General features: G+C 37.4%; 1 protein-coding gene across 3 annotated transcripts in view; it reads right to left on the bottom strand.

Moving 5' to 3' along the window:
• The window catches only part of RNF111 (ring finger protein 111), a 104,111-nt gene that overhangs the window by 21,386 nt on the left and 65,424 nt on the right, over positions 1–17,301 (bottom strand). For all 3 annotated transcript variants that reach the window (XM_012658092.1, XM_012658091.1, XM_012658090.1), the window contains exons 4-6: positions 16,657–16,820; positions 14,136–14,330; positions 6,216–6,535 (exon numbers count right to left, since the gene is read on the bottom strand). In XM_012658092.1, the coding sequence (XP_012513546.1) occupies positions 6,216–6,535; positions 14,136–14,330; positions 16,657–16,820 (679 nt within the window). The remainder of the gene's footprint in view (positions 1–6,215; positions 6,536–14,135; positions 14,331–16,656; positions 16,821–17,301) is intronic.

Below are 17,301 nucleotides of genomic sequence, written 5' to 3'. Positions count from 1 at the left end.
CATTTTTCAAAACAACAAAGGGCACAGGATTATTTACGCTAAATCATGAATTAGTTTTGCCTCTTAACCTTACTCTTCACTTGCCCCCCAAAAAAAAAAAAAGGAAAAATTAGCCCACTGATTCCTTTTACTGGCATACCCTGTTTCATTGTACTACGCAGATACTGAGTTTTTTTTACAAATTGAAGGTTCGTGGCAACCTTGTACCAAGCAAGTCTATCAGCACCATTTTTCCAACAGCATGTGCTCACATTTTGGTAATTCTCACAATATTTCAAACTTTTCCATTATTATTATATCTGTTGTGGTACTCTCTGATGACTGATCTTTGATGTTACTATCATAATTGTTTTGGGGCACCCCGAACCCTGCCCATAAAAGACAGTAAACTTAAATGATAAATGTGTGTTCTGACTCTCTACCAACCGGCTGTTCTCCTCTGTTTCCTTCTCTCCTCTGGCCTATTTCCTGACACACAACAATATTGAAATTAGGCCAATTAATAACCCTACAATGTCCTTCTAAATGTTCAAGTGAAAGAAAGAATCACACATCTCTCTTTAAATCAAAAGCTAGAAATGATTAAGCTTAGTGAGGAAGGCACATCGAAAGCTGAGAGAGACCAAACTAAAAGCTAGGCCTCTTGCACCAAACAATTAGCAAAGTTGTGAGTGCAAAGAAAAAGTTCTTGAAGGAAATTAAAAGTGCTCCATGAATACACAAATGATAAGTGAAACAGCCTTATTGCTGATAAGGAGAAAATTTCAGTGGTCTGAATGGATCAAACCAGCCACAATATTCCCTCAAGCCAATGCCTAATAATCCAGAACAAGGCTCTTCACTTCTATGAAGGCAGAGAGAGATGAAGTAGCTGCAGAAGAAAAGCTGAAAGCAAGAAGAGGCTGGTTTATGAGGTTTAAGGAAAGAAGCTGTCTCCATACCAGAAAAGTAAAAGGTGAAGCAGCAAGTGCTGATGTAGAAGATGCAGCAAGTTATCCAGAAGATCTGGCTAAGATAATTTATGGAAGATGGCCACAATGAACAACAGATTTTCCTTGCACATGGCACAGCCCTTTATTGGAAGAAGACGACATCTAGGACTTTTGTAGCTAGAGAAGTGAATGCCTGGCTTCAAACTTCAAAGGACAGGCTGATTCTCTTATTAAGGACTAACGTAGCTGGCAACTTAAAATTGAAGCTCATTTATTCATTCTGAAAATCTAGGGCCCTTAAGAATTATGCTAAATTTATACTACCTATGCTCTATAAAGAAGATAATAAAGCCCAATGACAGCACATGTGTTTACAGAATGGTTTGCTGAATATTTTGAGACAGCTGTTGAGACCTACTGCTCAGAAAACTCCTTTCAAACTATTACTGCTCACTGACAATGCACCTAGTCACTCAAGGGCTCTGATGAAGATGTACAAGGAGATTAACATTGTTTTCATGCCTGTTAACACAACATCCATTCTGCAGCCTGTGGATTAAGAGGTAATTTTAACTTTCAACTCTTATTATTTAAGAAATACATTTCATAAGGCTATAGCTGCCATAGATAGTGATTTCTCTGATGGATCTGGGCAAAGTAAATTGAAAACCTTCTGGAAAGGAGTCACCATTCTATTTCCTTTTTTTTTTTTTTTTTTTTTTAAGACAGTCTCACTCTGTAGCCCTGGGTAGAGTGCAGTGGTATCATTGTAGCTCACTGCAGCCTCAAAACTCCTGGGCTCAAGCGATCCTCCTGCCTCAGCCTCCCAAGTAGCTGGCACTGTTGGCACGTGCCACAACACCCAGCTAATTTTTCTATATTTAGTAGAGATGGGGTCTCACTCTTGCTGAGGCTGATCTTGAACTCCTGAGCTCAAGCAATCCTCTCACCTCAGCCTCCCAGAGTGCTAGGATTACAGGTGTGACCTACTGTGCCCAGCTAGGAGTCACCATTCTAGATGCCTTTAAGAACATCTGCAATTCATGGGAAGAGGTCAAAATATCAACATTAACAGGAGTCTGGAAGAAGCTGATTCCAAGCTTCATGGATGACTTTAAGGGGATCAAGACACTTCAGTGAAGGAAGGAACTGCAGATTTAGTGGAAATAACAAAAGGACAAGAATTAGAAGTGGAGCCTGAAGATGTGACTGAATTACTACCATCTTGTGATAAAACTTGAATAGATGAGTAGATGCTTCTTAGGGAGGAACGAAGAAAGTGGTTTCTTGAGATGGAATCTACTTCTGATGATGCTGTGAATATTGTTGAAATGACAATAAAGGATTTATATAGAACAGTCCGTCAACTTAGTTGATAAAAAAGCAGCAGGGTTTGAGTGGATTGACTCCAATTTTGAAAATTCTGCTGTGGGTAAGATGCTATCAAAAGCATCACATGCTTCAGAAAATCTTTCAAGAAAGACAGAATCAATGCAGCTAACTTCATTGTTGTTTTACTTTAAGAAATTGCCACAGCCACCCCAACCTTCAGCAACCACCACCCTCATCAGTCAGCAGCCATCAATATTGAGGCTGCAAAAACCCTCTACCAGCAAAAAGATTACAACTCACTGAAGGCTCAGATGAATTGTTGGCACTTTTTAGCAATAAAGTATTTTTAAATCAAGGTACATTTGGTTTTTTTTAGACAATGCTATTGCAGTTAATAGGCTACAGCATAGGATAAACATTAACTTTTATACACACTGGAAAACCAAAAAATTCATGTAACTCACTTTATTATGCTATTCACTTTATTGCATCGGTCTGGAACTGAGCCTGCAATATCTCCAAGGTATGCCAGTATTAGGAATATAATTTTAGGGAAGTCCTATTTACTAAGTTGGGAAATAAACCAGAGTTTAGATTCAATCTCTACTCATCAGTGATTTATTCCCCTAAAAGCATTTAAAAAGTCCAAAGTAAAACACCTTTACCTTCTCCTCTAGAGCAGATTACTGAGCAAGAATTGCTTCTTTGTACTCTTAAGTAATTTAAATACAAGCTTACTGCTTAGCTTCAGCATAGCTGCACTTTTCAAAATGTGATTAAATAAAGATTTGATGTTATATATGGAGTCATATACAAGAACTATTCCACAGTGGAAGCTGAGGGACTACAGATGAAGAAAGCCAGGACAATGCAGTTGTCAGAAGCCCAGGTCACTCAGTAGTCCTCAGAGGACCCACAGTGGTCTTTCTACTTTCAACCGGCTCTAGGTTCAGGGGATAATAGAAACAAAAGGAACTTTGGATGCTGAAAGGGAAGGGGGATGACAACACAGAAGCTGTCAAGGAGAAAAGGAAGAGCTCCTTTCTTATTCTATACTACGTGTCTACAATTAGTTAAGTAAATGGCCTCTTTCTGTTGAGTTGGAAAATAGAATGTATGTCCTCAATTCTGGTAATTAAGGTTTAAGAATAATATTGTGAGACTGTGAATTTATGTTTATGGTTCGAATCCTTTCCCGACTTTCCTATTTAGACTAAAATTGTCAAAAGGACTAGAATATCAACATCTTATAAAAGTGACAAATTTCATCTTAGCTTCATCTCTAGTCAGTGATTAAGAACATTCTCAGAGAGTAAAGTAGTTCCTGGAAGGAACTGAGGGTAAAGTTAAAGAATGAAAAGAAAAGGGGAAAAAACAACAAGAACCCTCTTCTTCAAAATCCAACAGTTCAATTCTTATTCTAGAAAGAAAAGTGAGTGTAAGCAAGACAGGTACAGAGGTGGGAATGCCATTATTTCAAATAGATTATAAATGATGCATCATGCTAATTATTAACAAACTATCAAAAGAGAAAGCCACCTGGTGTGGCAGTGCATGCCTATAGTCCCACCTACTCTGGATAGGCTGGGGAGGGAGAATTGCTTGAGCACAGGAGTTCAAGGCCAGCCTGGGGAACACAGGGAGACCCTGTCTCTTAAAAAAAAAGAAAGAGCGAGCGTACACATGCGTGTCACATCACATAAAAGCAAGCAATAAGGGCTATTGTGTAGAGAGTCAGGTGATTACCACAATTTCTCTGTTTGCAGGCCTAATTTTTCTTTGCCTATGCACAATCTGGCACTCAACCATAAAACATCTACACAATCACAAATCCTCAGATCAGCTGTTTGCTTCTTCCATTCCTCGATTTCCTGCTGTACCCCAACAGGTCTCAAGTGGAGAGACTATATGAAGTTATCTCATGAGTACGTGGCTAATTTTAGAGCCCTACAAACATCTATATGAGTCTCACACTGTTATCTTCAAAATCTCACTCTCTTCACTTTCATATCCATTATCACCACTGAATGCCCGGGATGCTACTGATTCTTCTCAAATTCTGTCTGCAATCCAAATACCTCTATCTAGAGATGGGTAAATAGGTTATGTATATTTTACATTGAACAGAACTGTAAAGGAGATTCTACCTATAATTCACGGATTCAAGTTGAAAGAAGACATTGTACACATAATTGACCTCTCAAATCAGCTGTATTATTTTATTAATTACAACAGAATATTCTGTGACCGAGAGGACCGACTTTTGGCAGCTCTTTAATGAATGTATGAGAAGCTGGTAGATGCACTTCTTCACCATTTTCCTACTATACTTACAAAACTTCCTTTCAACCCAAATTTCCAGTAACAGGAAGTTATACTTTTAAGCAGGTCCTTTCGTTCGGACTGCTGGAAAGATCTTTCTTTCTTTTTTTAACAGGATCTTGCTCTGTTGCCTGGGCTAGAATGCTAGCTCACTGCAACCTCACACTCCCGGGCCCAAATGATCCTCCTACTTCGGCCTCCCGAGTAGCTGGGACTACATGCACGCGCTACCACGCCTGGCTAATTTTTAATTTTGTGTGTGTGTGTGGAGACAGTGTCTCCCTATGTTGCCCAGGATGGTCCTAAACTCCTGGCCTCAAGCCATCCTCCCACCTCAGCCTCTCAAAGTGCTAGCATTATAGGCATGAGCCACCATGCCTGGCCCGGAAAGATCTTCTTCATGCTCCCTCATTCCCAAGATACAGAATTGGTCCAGACAATTGGTATCTAGAACTGTTTCCAGAACGAAAATAACATCTAAAATCTAATTTTATTTTCTATTAAACTCTTCCCAATTTCCTCTTGATAATAGCAGCTATCTTTATTAAGAGAAAAATCCCTCCTTCTTAATTATTTTTAATTTGTCAGACCCAAAAGAAATAACCACCAAAATTTTAAAAGATGAAGCATGTACTTTAGGAAAGGCTACGTGATATAGAAAAGTGGTTGCTCTGGATTTTCTCTTTGACTTTTTCTAGCTTTTTTTCTATCAGATTACATGTCAAAATTACAATTTTTCCCTGAAACTACAGAGAAAATTGGTTTTAAAGTATGTGACACTCAGATTGACATCACAACTATATACAACATGTAAAGAGATGACATAACAAAATTAACTGGCTTCATTTACTTCATGTGATCACCAAAGCTAATTTAATATATTTGACATTTCAAGCATTCACTAATAATATCAACTAATTTACTTAATTAAAATTTTTTGCTAATATTTTAATTCTCCATAAACTAAAAACCTCATCTGCTCCAGAGAAACCATGCTACAGGTGTGCATCTGAGAAGGCTGTTTATTTCTAGATGAGTGGAGGTTATAATGAGCTCTAGAGCAGGAGGTAGAAGGGAAAAAAACTGTGAGAATTTTCCAATTTCTCATGAATTAGGCTGACACTATAAAATCCCAAAGATCAGATTCAACTGTATGTAACTAAAAACATCAAAAAAACATTTCAGAATAAAAAAATGATTTTTAGATTAAGTATCACTTATGATTTCCCCAATCCCTGGTCCACTCAATTAGTCACAATAACTTAGACCATCTGAAAATCCTAGAGATCAAAAAAAAAAAAAACACAGACCACTCAATCAGGTCATTTTTACATATAAGAATATGACTTATTTAGTATATAAAATTTATCATTAGGGTTTTTTTCCTCCTCCTGAAGGTACCACAATAAAAGGTGGATTGGCTTTAGCTCAAGCGGTTACTTCCTCACATTGGGCTTTCCAGCCATCTAAAAAAAGGGAGAGAGGGAAGGAAGAAAGGAAGGAAGAAAGAAAGGAAGAAGGGAAAGAGGAGGCAGAAGGGAGAGGAAGAAAGAAGAAAAGAGAGAGGAGGGGAGAGGGAGACAGGGAGGGAAGAAAGAAAGAAAGACTGACTCATCAAATTCCACATACCTGGTCATGGTAGCTGGTACCGGAACTACTATTTGCTCCACAAGGTGCTTGTACTTGTGGAGGTCTTTCCACAGGGCAAGTAGGATCACTAAAGGAAGGAGAAACTGGGACAGCTGGGTGGGGAGTATGGTGGTGGTGGTGGTGATGTTGAAAATGGTGACCATGCTGCTGAAAGCAACTTGTATGAGGATGTCCCAATGCATGGAGATTCTGTGATGACCCTCCACATGGTGAGTGCTGAGGACAGCAGGAAGGTAACCTTGGCATTGCAGGAGGGCCAGTTTCCGTTACAGCACTAGATGTAGTTCTCCTCGAGTCATCTTGAAACAGAAAAAAATGCGTAGAATAATCAAATCATCAAATATAACTGTGTAAAAAATAGGTACTGAGTATAAATAAGTAATGACAGAATTAAGAAATGTTTAGTAAATTCAAATCTCTTTAAATAAGAATGTGATAGTTCCACATTCTTAACATACACATCATATAATTTAAGGCAGTAATCTTCACTGGGATTTTCCTAAAACTCGGAGGCTCATATTTGCCATGACATGTAAATATGGTGATAGATCATCTATTTCTAGGTCATAACAAATGATTAGTTATCAATAAAATTGCATTTTAAAAATATCTCACGAGTCCTTCCACTATATGCTACAAAGCAAAAGATCTTCTGAACTCCATGAACCCTTAATACCATATATCATTCCTACATAATACAGACTGCTATGTATTTCTTAAAATCTCACCTTTTAAAGACATATCCATCCAACTCAGGGTGTATCTGGCTGAGTCTCACTAACCACTATCATCTTTTCCCCTTCCTCTACCCTCTAAAATCAGAACCAATGAATAGAAGAAATGATGAGACTCTAATATTTAGAAAATATTATAAAATGTGTCTTATCATAATCTACTGACTAAATGTCATATAGTAGGGAAAAAAGGATAGAGTCAGATGGACCTGGGTTCTAATCCTGAGCCTGTCCCTTAGCAATGTGACCCTAGGAAAGTTATTTAACCTTTCTCAAGTGGTAGTAACTGTCTTGCACGGTTGTTGTTTGAAAAGATGGTAATTTTCTAGGTATAAGACATCTGAGTCCTGATTACGCTCTCTGCCATATGCCCAGAGTTATTCTGAAGATATGTTCCTCCATGCCAAAAGAACTGCAAAAGTGTCCCCAGAAAGTCTGTCCCAGTGTTTCAAACTCATCTAAAAACCAGAAACTTTTCCTCAAACTAAATATTACGTGGAAACAGAAAAAAGGGGAAACTTCTGGTTAAATCAGAAGGTGCAGAGCCCAAGCCAGAGCCATGGCCTCCCCTCACCTATAACCTCCCACTCTCCAGTGGCTTGAGGCATTCCCTCAGAGCCCTTATGATTCCGGAGCATCACAGTCCTGGCCTTATTTTGAGAGTAACGAATACTAGATTTCCTGCTCCTATTGTGGCTCACAGTACCTAGCTAATCTCTTCTGAGGCAATTTATCAATTAGAAATCTTCTCATTACTGCCAAATAACATAAAAACCCAACTAAAATGGTTTAAACCATGAAAGGAATTTATGGGCTCACATAAATGAATCTGGGGGTGCTTCAGGGACTGATTGACAGGATTCCAGCAAGTTTCCCTGTAATTCTCCTGGCTCTGCCCTCCCATACATGTCCTATCTTGCCTTTGTTGATTCTCTTCTGTGCAGGCCTGTGCTCAAAACTCTTGTTATGTATTAGCTCTATTCCAAATTCCTGTATATTTGTTTTTTCCAAGATCCTAGTCTGGACTATTTGGGCTAATCTCCCAAAACATTTTACTAAGTTTCTTAACCAGGGAACTAGAATTCATAGGTCTGTGAAGTTGGATGGGAAAAAAATACAAATTTCACTAACCTCTAATTGCCTTCTGGAATTAGTACTACTTTGTCATCATCAGGTGACAGATTAAATATTGCAAGCAATTTGTAACAAATACAAAGCCAACAAACTATTTACTTTTTAAACATAAATTATAGCAGATTCTAAGTCAGTTTCAGCTCTATAATTGTGTCACATTCATTCATTTACCTTCCAAATGTGAATAACCTAGAGTGACAATTAGCATATCAGGAACTGACCATGATTAACAGTCTCTTAGCAATGTTGAACCCAAAATTAAGTAATGATCTTCTATACATTATAATATTTGTAGCAATTACTCATTATTACAATAGCTTTACTTGCTGCAACATTTTCAGGGTTTTATTTCAGTCCCCACATCAAAGTGAATGTAATTTTTTGTTCGTTTTTGAGATAGGGTCATACTCTGTCACCCAGGTTGGAGTGCAGTGGTGTGGTCATAACTTACTGCAGCCTTGAACTACTGGGCTCAAGCAATCCTCCTGTCTTAGCTTCCCCAAGTAACTGAGACTACAGGTGTGTGTCACCATGCCCAGCTAATTTTTACTATGATTATTATTATTATTTGTAGAGATGGGGTCTTGCTATGTTGCCCAGGCTGGTTTCAAACTCCTGGCCTCAAACGATCCTCTTGCCTCAGCCACCCAAAGTGCTGGGATTACAGGCGTAAGCCACTGCACCTAGCCTAAGTGAATGTCGTTTATTGTGTGTTACTTCAGGAGAAAAGGTTGACAACCTTTGGAACACTAAATCCACTAAATGGGAAGGACTAAATGACCTTCGTGGTTCCTTCCAACTCTCTGACACTTTAATTTGACAAATCAGGTTATCTGAGGATTATGTGTGACTTTAAAATTTAAGGTATGAATTTATAACCAGAGCAAGAGATCCATGGACTGCTAAGGCCATGACTAAAGTGATAGTTATGACGCTTATCTATTCAGAAATAATTTGTTCTCTTTTGTCTTCAAATTTTTTATTTTTTAATTTTTAAAAATTTTTTGTAGAGACAGGGTTTTGCCATTGCCCAGGCTGGTCTTGAACTCCTAGCTTCGAGCAATCCTCCTGCCTCAGTCTCCCAAAGTGCTAGGACTATAGGTGTGAGCCACCATGCCTGTCTTCAAATATTTTGAACACAACAATTAGAGAGAAGAGGAAATATGATGACTATAATACATTTAAGGCTGAACACATATTTAAGGGGCCAAATTATTAGCAGTCTGACCTTATAGTTCTACTTCCTAGGGAACGCATTTGGCTTCCAATTAAATAGTCTATTTCCCTACAGTCCAGAACCTCTTTGTTTCTCAAATAGGCTTGCAACCCAAAGCAAAGACAACCAATTCTCCTCTCATTCAACTAAAACTATCATAAATTAGAGGTGAAATACAAAGATATCTGATTAAGTAAATAAAACACTTCCTTTTTATTAACCTACAGAGGGTCCACTAAAACTGAGATAATCACAAACCTGCATCAGGGAAATTAACTCTACAGCCCAGTGACATTAAGTTGGTTACAGTTTCTTCATTATAATTCTAGGAGGATTAATGCGTGCATTTATTCATTCATTTAACAAGTCTTACCCACAATAATGACATGGTAAAAGATCTATAAAAGGCACTGGAAAATACAAAGGTGACAATCAAAGTCCTTGCCTTTAAAATAACTTATGATATCATCTGCTTTTTTGTTTTATTTCTAACAACTAGAAACATGCCTGCACAATGTAGGTGGCTCAATAAGCACTTGCTAAACTTGTTAAACTCACAAGAGAAAAGAGGCATGCGAGCATGCAGTAAGTGCCAAGAAGAAAAAGACTCGATCTTTGGTCCTTAAGGAGTTTATCTCAAGCATGGAGACAATTTAGGAAAATCAAGCAGTTATAACAGAAGCACTGGGTTCTAGTATGGTACAGAGCAATGCTGTACTGTATGTACAGCACTGCTGTTCTGAAGGAACATCTGACAATGCCTATAGACACTGTTGGCTGCCACAACTGAATGGGAGGTGGTGCTGCTGGCATTTAGTGGACAGAAGCCAAGGACACTGCTAAATATCCTATAATATGCAGCATAGCCCCTTACAGTAAGAATTTTCCAGTCCAAAGTCAACAGTAATGCCAACATTGAGAAATCCTGGCATAAAGGAAAAGTACAGGCTCCAAGCCAGACAGACTAGGTTTAAATTCCTGCTTCACTATCACATAAACTTGGGCAAGTTACGTCACCTGTAGAATGAGCACAGTAATAAAATCTGCCTCATTGGTTACTGCAAAAATCAGAGTTAACATAGATAAATCACTGACCAATGTTAAAAGTTCGAGAAGTGGTAGCTATTCTTATCCACTAGAACATAAGCTCTATTAAGATGAAATTTATCTGTTTTGTTCCAACTGCCTAGAATAGTGCCTGATATATAATATGCAATCAATATTTACTGAATAAATGAATATATACCATGTATACATAATGCAAGGAGCACATGAAGAGGTCAGTCAGATGATGAGCTGTTTAGGGTATGTTGAGTTTGATGTGGCTGCACAATGGTCCAGCTGGCAAAAAACTGTCCAGGAGGCAGATGGATATGAAAATTTAAAACAAGGACAGTGGTCGGGCACAGTGTCTCATGCCTGTAATACCAGCACTCTGGAAGGCTGATTGCTTGAGCTCAGGAGTTCAAGATCAGCCTGAGCAAGAGTGAGACCCCAACTCTACTAAAAATAGAAAAATTAGCCGTGCATCATGATGCGCACCCATAATCCCAGCTACTCGGGAGACTGAGACAAGAGGATCGCTTGAACCCAGGAGTTTGAGGTTGCAGTGAGCTACGATGAAGCCACTGCATTCTACCTGGGGCAAGAGAGCGAGACGCTGTCTCCAAACAAACAAACAAAAAAGGACAGTGGCCTAGAAACACACTTTGGAGAGTCATCAGCATACTGGTGATAGGTGAAAACACCTGCAGTTATGAAATGGGCCAGTGAAAAAAGGGATGAGAGCAGAGCTCTGGGAAGAAAATGAATATGAAAAGGAGGTTACTGCCAGATTTTTAAAGATCATATTTTTCACTTGGAAAAGAGAAGCACATCAGAGGAAAGAATTTAGGGCAAAGAAAGTCCACTTAAGTGTACACAGACATAATACATGTGGTATGTGTGCATGTACTAAGGGAATGGAACCAAAGAAGATGCTGAAGACATACGGAAGATAATTATTAAAGCAAGGTCAAGGACACAAGAGATAAGAGGTAGAACACAGATGAAAGAATTAGAAGGGATAGGAAGGAGCCAGGAGACCAGGCATCATCAGAGAAGGACAGGCAGAGATACACAAAAGTTTTTACAGAGGCAGTGGAAGTTGTGGGAGTTCATGTGTAAGAACGTTCATTTATTTTTTTATTTCCCCTGGGGGGATGTAGGCTTGAGGGGAAAGAGAGTGTTTTGGAGTAGCCACTGAGGGGAAGGAAGGGGAACTGATAGAGATATATAAGATTACGGCGATTTACTACCAAAAGTCCAGGATTAGTTACCACAAATTTATGGAGACACCAATCTGCATGGTTATATGACCTTCAACAGCACCGTTAGGAACTTGGACGAGAGTAAAGCTAGATGGCTTGAGTGATTTGAGGTTGGAAATTTGTAAAAAGGTACAAGGTAAGGACTGGTTGTAGGAAAAATAATTGAACTGATGTTCCATAGGCTCCTGGAAGGAAATGAAGACAGCAGAAGTCAGTGCCCCTAATGTGTAGTCTGACTACATAAACCTGCTGCCATCAGGTTTATGTAGAGAACAATTTGGCCTAGAGTAAGGTTGTCCTGGATTAGAGAAATACAACATGAACAAGTCTATCTCAAAGATGGTCATCAATATAGTTACAGTAATAACAAGAGAGGGCCATTCGGGACTGTAGTACAATCTCTAAGATATTAAATCTGAGTTGTGAGTGAACAAAGATTTTTAAATAAATGTATATATACATAAATACATAAATAAATAAAAACTTTGGGACTATTCTGAAATAAAGTTGAAACTGTGTCACATAAAATCTAGGTAAAAATAAGGCTACATAAAGCTACCAGGAGACTGCAGTGAATAAGAAGAGTTCAAATCCTTGCCTCAAAGATTATTATTGACTTTGAGGAATTTATAACTTTTCAGATTTCTTCATTTGTAAGATGGAAAGAGTAATGCAAACATCAAGAATTTTTAAAGAATTAAATGATAATATGTAAAATAACATAATATAAACAAGTAAAATTCTGAGGAATGAGCACATACTCAATAAATGAAATAAAAGCCCGTTTCATTTCTGCCTTTATTTTTTCAAGAGAACGTAGTATTTAAAAGACACCCCTGCAAAATCTCCTTGAGAATGTTTCTCAATTCTGCCCTTAGTTTTCCAGAGGAAGGAGTCCTTCCTAATCCAGCCACAAGTAGGTTTCCAATCTGCTCAATGTAAATTATAAGGATATTAAAAAAACGAAATGACATTCCATTAAAAGCAAAAAGTGATAGAAAATATAAGGTAGTTTCATTATAAATGGTGACATAGTCAATCTATAACCTACAGGGTCTATGTTGTCCCTGTTAGTAAGGAGTTAGGAAGTTCCTATCTCTGTAGAATTGTCCAAAAGAGAAAGAAAGTCAGTTTAAGACTCAGTTAAACAGCTGATAGGAGACAGAGCCAGAGATATTACTGCTAACTGAAACATAAGATATAACTTGAGAAAAGAGCTAAAATTATTAAATTCTTGAAAGAAAACATAAGAATAAATCTTTGTGACTATGGGTTTGGCAATGGTTTCTAGATCAATCGACCAAAACAAAAACAGAAAAAATGGATAGCATCAAAATTTTAAAACTCCCACCCCCAACTTTCAATTATTTGAGGTATTTACCTAGCAGCAGAATTGGTACATCAAATGGTAACTACGTTTAACTTTTTCAGGAATGGCCAAAGTGTTTTCCTCAGCAACAGCACCATTTTGCATTCCTATCAGCAATTCACAAGGGTTCCAATTTCTCTACATTCTTGACAATACTGGTTATTTTCTATTTTTGTTTGTTTGTTTTTTAATTATAGACACCTTAGTGGGTGTGAAGTGGTATCCCACTGTGTTTTTCATTTACATTTCCCTAAAGACTAAAGATGCTGAGCATCTTTGCACATGCTTCTTGGTCATCTGTATAACTTCTCCCAAAAAAAGTCTATTGAAGGCCGGGTATGGTGACTCATGCCTATAATCCTAGCACTTTGGGAGGCCAAGGCGGGAGGATTGCTTGAGCTGAGGAGTTTGAGGCCAGCCTGAGCAAGAGTGAGACCCCATCTCTAGTAAAGATAGAAAAAATTAGCTGGGCAATGAAAAATAGAAAAAATTAGCCGGGCATGGTGGTGTGTGCCTATGATCCCAGCTACTTGGGAGGCTGAGGCAGGAGGATTGCTTGAGCTCAGGAGTTTGAGGTTGCTGTGAACTAAGCTGATGCCACGGCACTCTAGCCTGGACAACAGAGAGAGACTCTGTCTCAAAAAAAAAAAAAAAAAAGAAAAGTCTACTGAAGTCCTTTACCCATTTTTAAACTGGGTTGTCTTTTTGGTTGTTGAGTTTTAAGAGTTCTTTATATATTGTGGATACTACACCCTTATCAGATATATGATTTGCAAATATTTTTCTTCAATTCTGTAGGCTGTCTTTCACTATGTTGATAATGTCCTTTAAATACACAAAAGTTTTAAATTTTGACAAAGTCCAATTTATCTACTTTTCCTTTTGTTGTTCATACTTTTGCTGTCAGCTATTTACTTCTTCCCAGGCTCTCTTAATTGAGCTATGATACTTTGGTCACATATAGCACAAAAACTCAGATACTAAATCAGTCTAATAACTTCACTAACATATGATGTTTATGATTATGTAAGAATACACTCTTGCTAATATAGTTACAATCTTAAACTTAAAAACAATAATACTTTTCCTAAAGAAAGTAATGACAAAAAGTCTCACCTCCCCCACTTTTTTACATACCTCCTATAGAAGTACCAGTTGTACTATTGCTTGTATGAGTAGCTGAAGTCTCTGACACTGTGGAAGGTTGGCTACTGGTGACAGCTGAAGCAGTATCAGAGGCCTGCTCAGAGGTAGATGGATTTGAATTGTTAATGGAAGCGCTAGTAGTTTGTGATTCCATTCTCGCAGAAGTGGTTGGTACTACAGTAGGTTCTACAAAATACAAAATGACTATTTAGCATTTCAAAACAAATTAAAGGGTTATGTTTTAATCCAAGTTAATATGTTCATGATAATTAAATTAAACAAGCAAACTTTAAAGCTATAAGCTCTCTAGTAAGTATAATATAAAGAAAGCATTCATAAAATTAAACTTTAACATCAAACTGACATGCTACCAAAATATGATTATTGCATTTAAAAATCCAACACATACATGCATGCATATTCCAGTAATTTAGGTGATTTAATAGTCTTTTTAGGTAGCTACTACGCAAGTTTTCTGATTTATTACAAAGAAGAGGAGAGTAAAAGAAGAGTAAAAGTTTCTTTGCTATGCCCACATACATGGTCACAGGTTGTCAGAACAGTGTTACAAATCACACTTTCTCTTGTATAGTATGTATTCTTGGGTCAAACTGCTTGGATAACAATTCTGATTTCACCACTGACAGTATGACTATGGATAACTTAACCACTCTTCAAAAAAATTTTTTGCAAATATTTATATTATTCCACTTTCTAATAAAAATTATAATTTTTGTGCCAAAAAGTAAAAGAAATTTCAGTCATACCTCAACTTAAGAATGAATCAAGTTTCAAAACATGTGATTGTAAATACGTTGCTTAAAATTGAGAACAGGAATAAATCTGTCCAAAGCATAGTCATGACAATTAAATATAAAAAGGGACTCTCTCAATGTGGTATGTAGTAAGAGGACTGACTATTCTATAAAAGGCACCACAGTAGGCTGATTCCTTAGGCACAAATAGTACTCTTAGTCAAATTGGAGCACTGTACTTTGGATGCTAGTACAACCAAATGTATTAATATATCCTAATTGCTTATACATTAAAAAGGGGGAGGAAGAATCTCTGTTTATTTGCAAATGGTTTAAGTCAGGGCAATATTGACATTTTGGGCTAGATAATTCTTTGTTTTGTGGAGAGGAGCTGTCCTATGCAATGTAGGATGTTTGGCAGCATCCCTGGTCTCTACCCATTAGATGTCAATAGCACCCTTCCCTAATTGTGAAACCCAAAAATGTTTATAGATATTGCCAAATGTCTCCTAGGGGACAAAAGTGCCACTAGTTGAGAGCCACTAGTCTAATCGATATAGTTAAGTTTTGGATTTATCTTTAATAAGATAGAAGCTTTCCACTGAGAAAAACTAGTGGAGAACGGGAAATCTACTGATCACTGGAATACTTTTAACCTAGTAAAATGTAAATTCTGGTTGAACTTACTCTAATGGAGAAAAAACTATTCTCTTACCTTCTCGTACTTACCGGCTAGCAAGTGTCACATGGGAAAACATACAAAAAGTTTCCAAAATAGTCATGCTATATTTAATTAACTCTGAGTAATCATTAGTTAATCCTTATTACATTAACCACTGTCTTACAGATAACTTACGGTGCTTTAAAACAAAACCCGAGACATCGTGTAATGAAATGCAGACAGTGGGAATAAATTATCTCTTCATAAACATCTCTTCACTGGTACTCTGAAAGTTATGATCACTCAAACTGCAAACAGCCCGTAGAAGAGACTGCACAGGTCTCTAACTCTGTCTACCTATCAACTCTTTCCACATAGCTGATATATCCTTTTCCCAATTTATAGCTAATTCCCAAAGCTAACAAACTCATATATGGCTTACCATCTTCCTTTAGAAAAACTATGATTGATCATTTCCTTCTAAGATGTTAACTAAGAATAACTCAAGATAAGTTTTGATATGTGGGAAAATTCACATATGTATTCACTTGTATATTCATAAATTCTGTCATTTTTCCTAACCTCTGTTTTCCAACTTTAGCTTTATTTCCTCACCTACTTGGGTATAGCTGTAAGCCAAAACAAAACACAAAATCCGGGTAGCACAAAAAGGTACCAGTAATAATAAAGGATAAGATAACTCTCAAAAGTAAAGTTAGACATTTCAAATAACCAGTATTAGTAATTTAAAATTCAATTATACTGCTTTTCTGTTGTTTGTATTTAAAAACTACTGCTTCTGTTTTTCATGGCAAAGTTAAAGCATGACAATAAGATAACCAATGAAACTATAAGGCAAATGCAAGGTTAGCTCAAACTACCACCTGTAAAGATACTTTTTTTTTCCGAGAAAATAACTACCAAGTAATAAAAAAATAACCACAAGGAATTTCTGATGCAATTCACAAACTAGGATCTCATATCAATTGAAAAATAAGACCAGGAAATCTATGACCAGTAATCAGTAGGGGAGTTTCTAACATATTATTTTATCAAATTCCCTTCAAAATTCTGCATTGATACTACTCCAATTTACCATCTTCATCAACAGTAAGGTCCACAACTTCCGCTGCATTCTGCCTCAAGGGCTGTATAACAGTAGAAATCCTACTGCGGTTCCGTGGCTCCTGTGGTCGACTTGTATGAGAACTTGAACCTTGGCTCCAATGAGATCTGGAGTGTCCAAGGGTTGAACGTGACCTTAAATGACATCAATATGAAATTAGGAAATATAAATAAAGAATAAAATTTTTAGTTACCACAGAAATCCACGAGCCTTTCTTATTAAGTAAGTTCTTCATGCAAGACTTTTCTAAAGAAATAATGGTATTAGAATTAACAATGATGACTAGCACAATGCCTACTATTCAATAAACTCTGCTTATTGAATGACCAACCAACAGACCTAAAAGCAGCAAGTGGGAAAGCAAAGTCTAGATTTGTAACATGCTTCAGAAATACAAATATGTATCTTTTAAAATCAATAATGGCACACATTAAAATGTAATAATGCGCCGGGCGCGGTGGCTCACACCTGTAATCCTAGCTCTCTGGGAGGCCAAGGAGGGCGGATTGTTTGAGCTCAGGAGTTCGAAACCAGCCTGAGCAAGAGCGAGACCCGTCTCTACTAAAAATAGAAAGAAATTAATTGGACAACTAAAAATATATAGAAAAAATTAGC

The sequence above is a fragment of the Propithecus coquereli genome, unplaced genomic scaffold, assembly GCF_000956105.1.
Source record: "Propithecus coquereli isolate 6110/MARCELLA unplaced genomic scaffold, Pcoq_1.0 Scaffold57, whole genome shotgun sequence".
NCBI classification, from domain to species: domain Eukaryota; kingdom Metazoa; phylum Chordata; class Mammalia; order Primates; family Indriidae; genus Propithecus; species Propithecus coquereli.
This window is presented reverse-complemented; position numbering and strand designations above follow the sequence as displayed.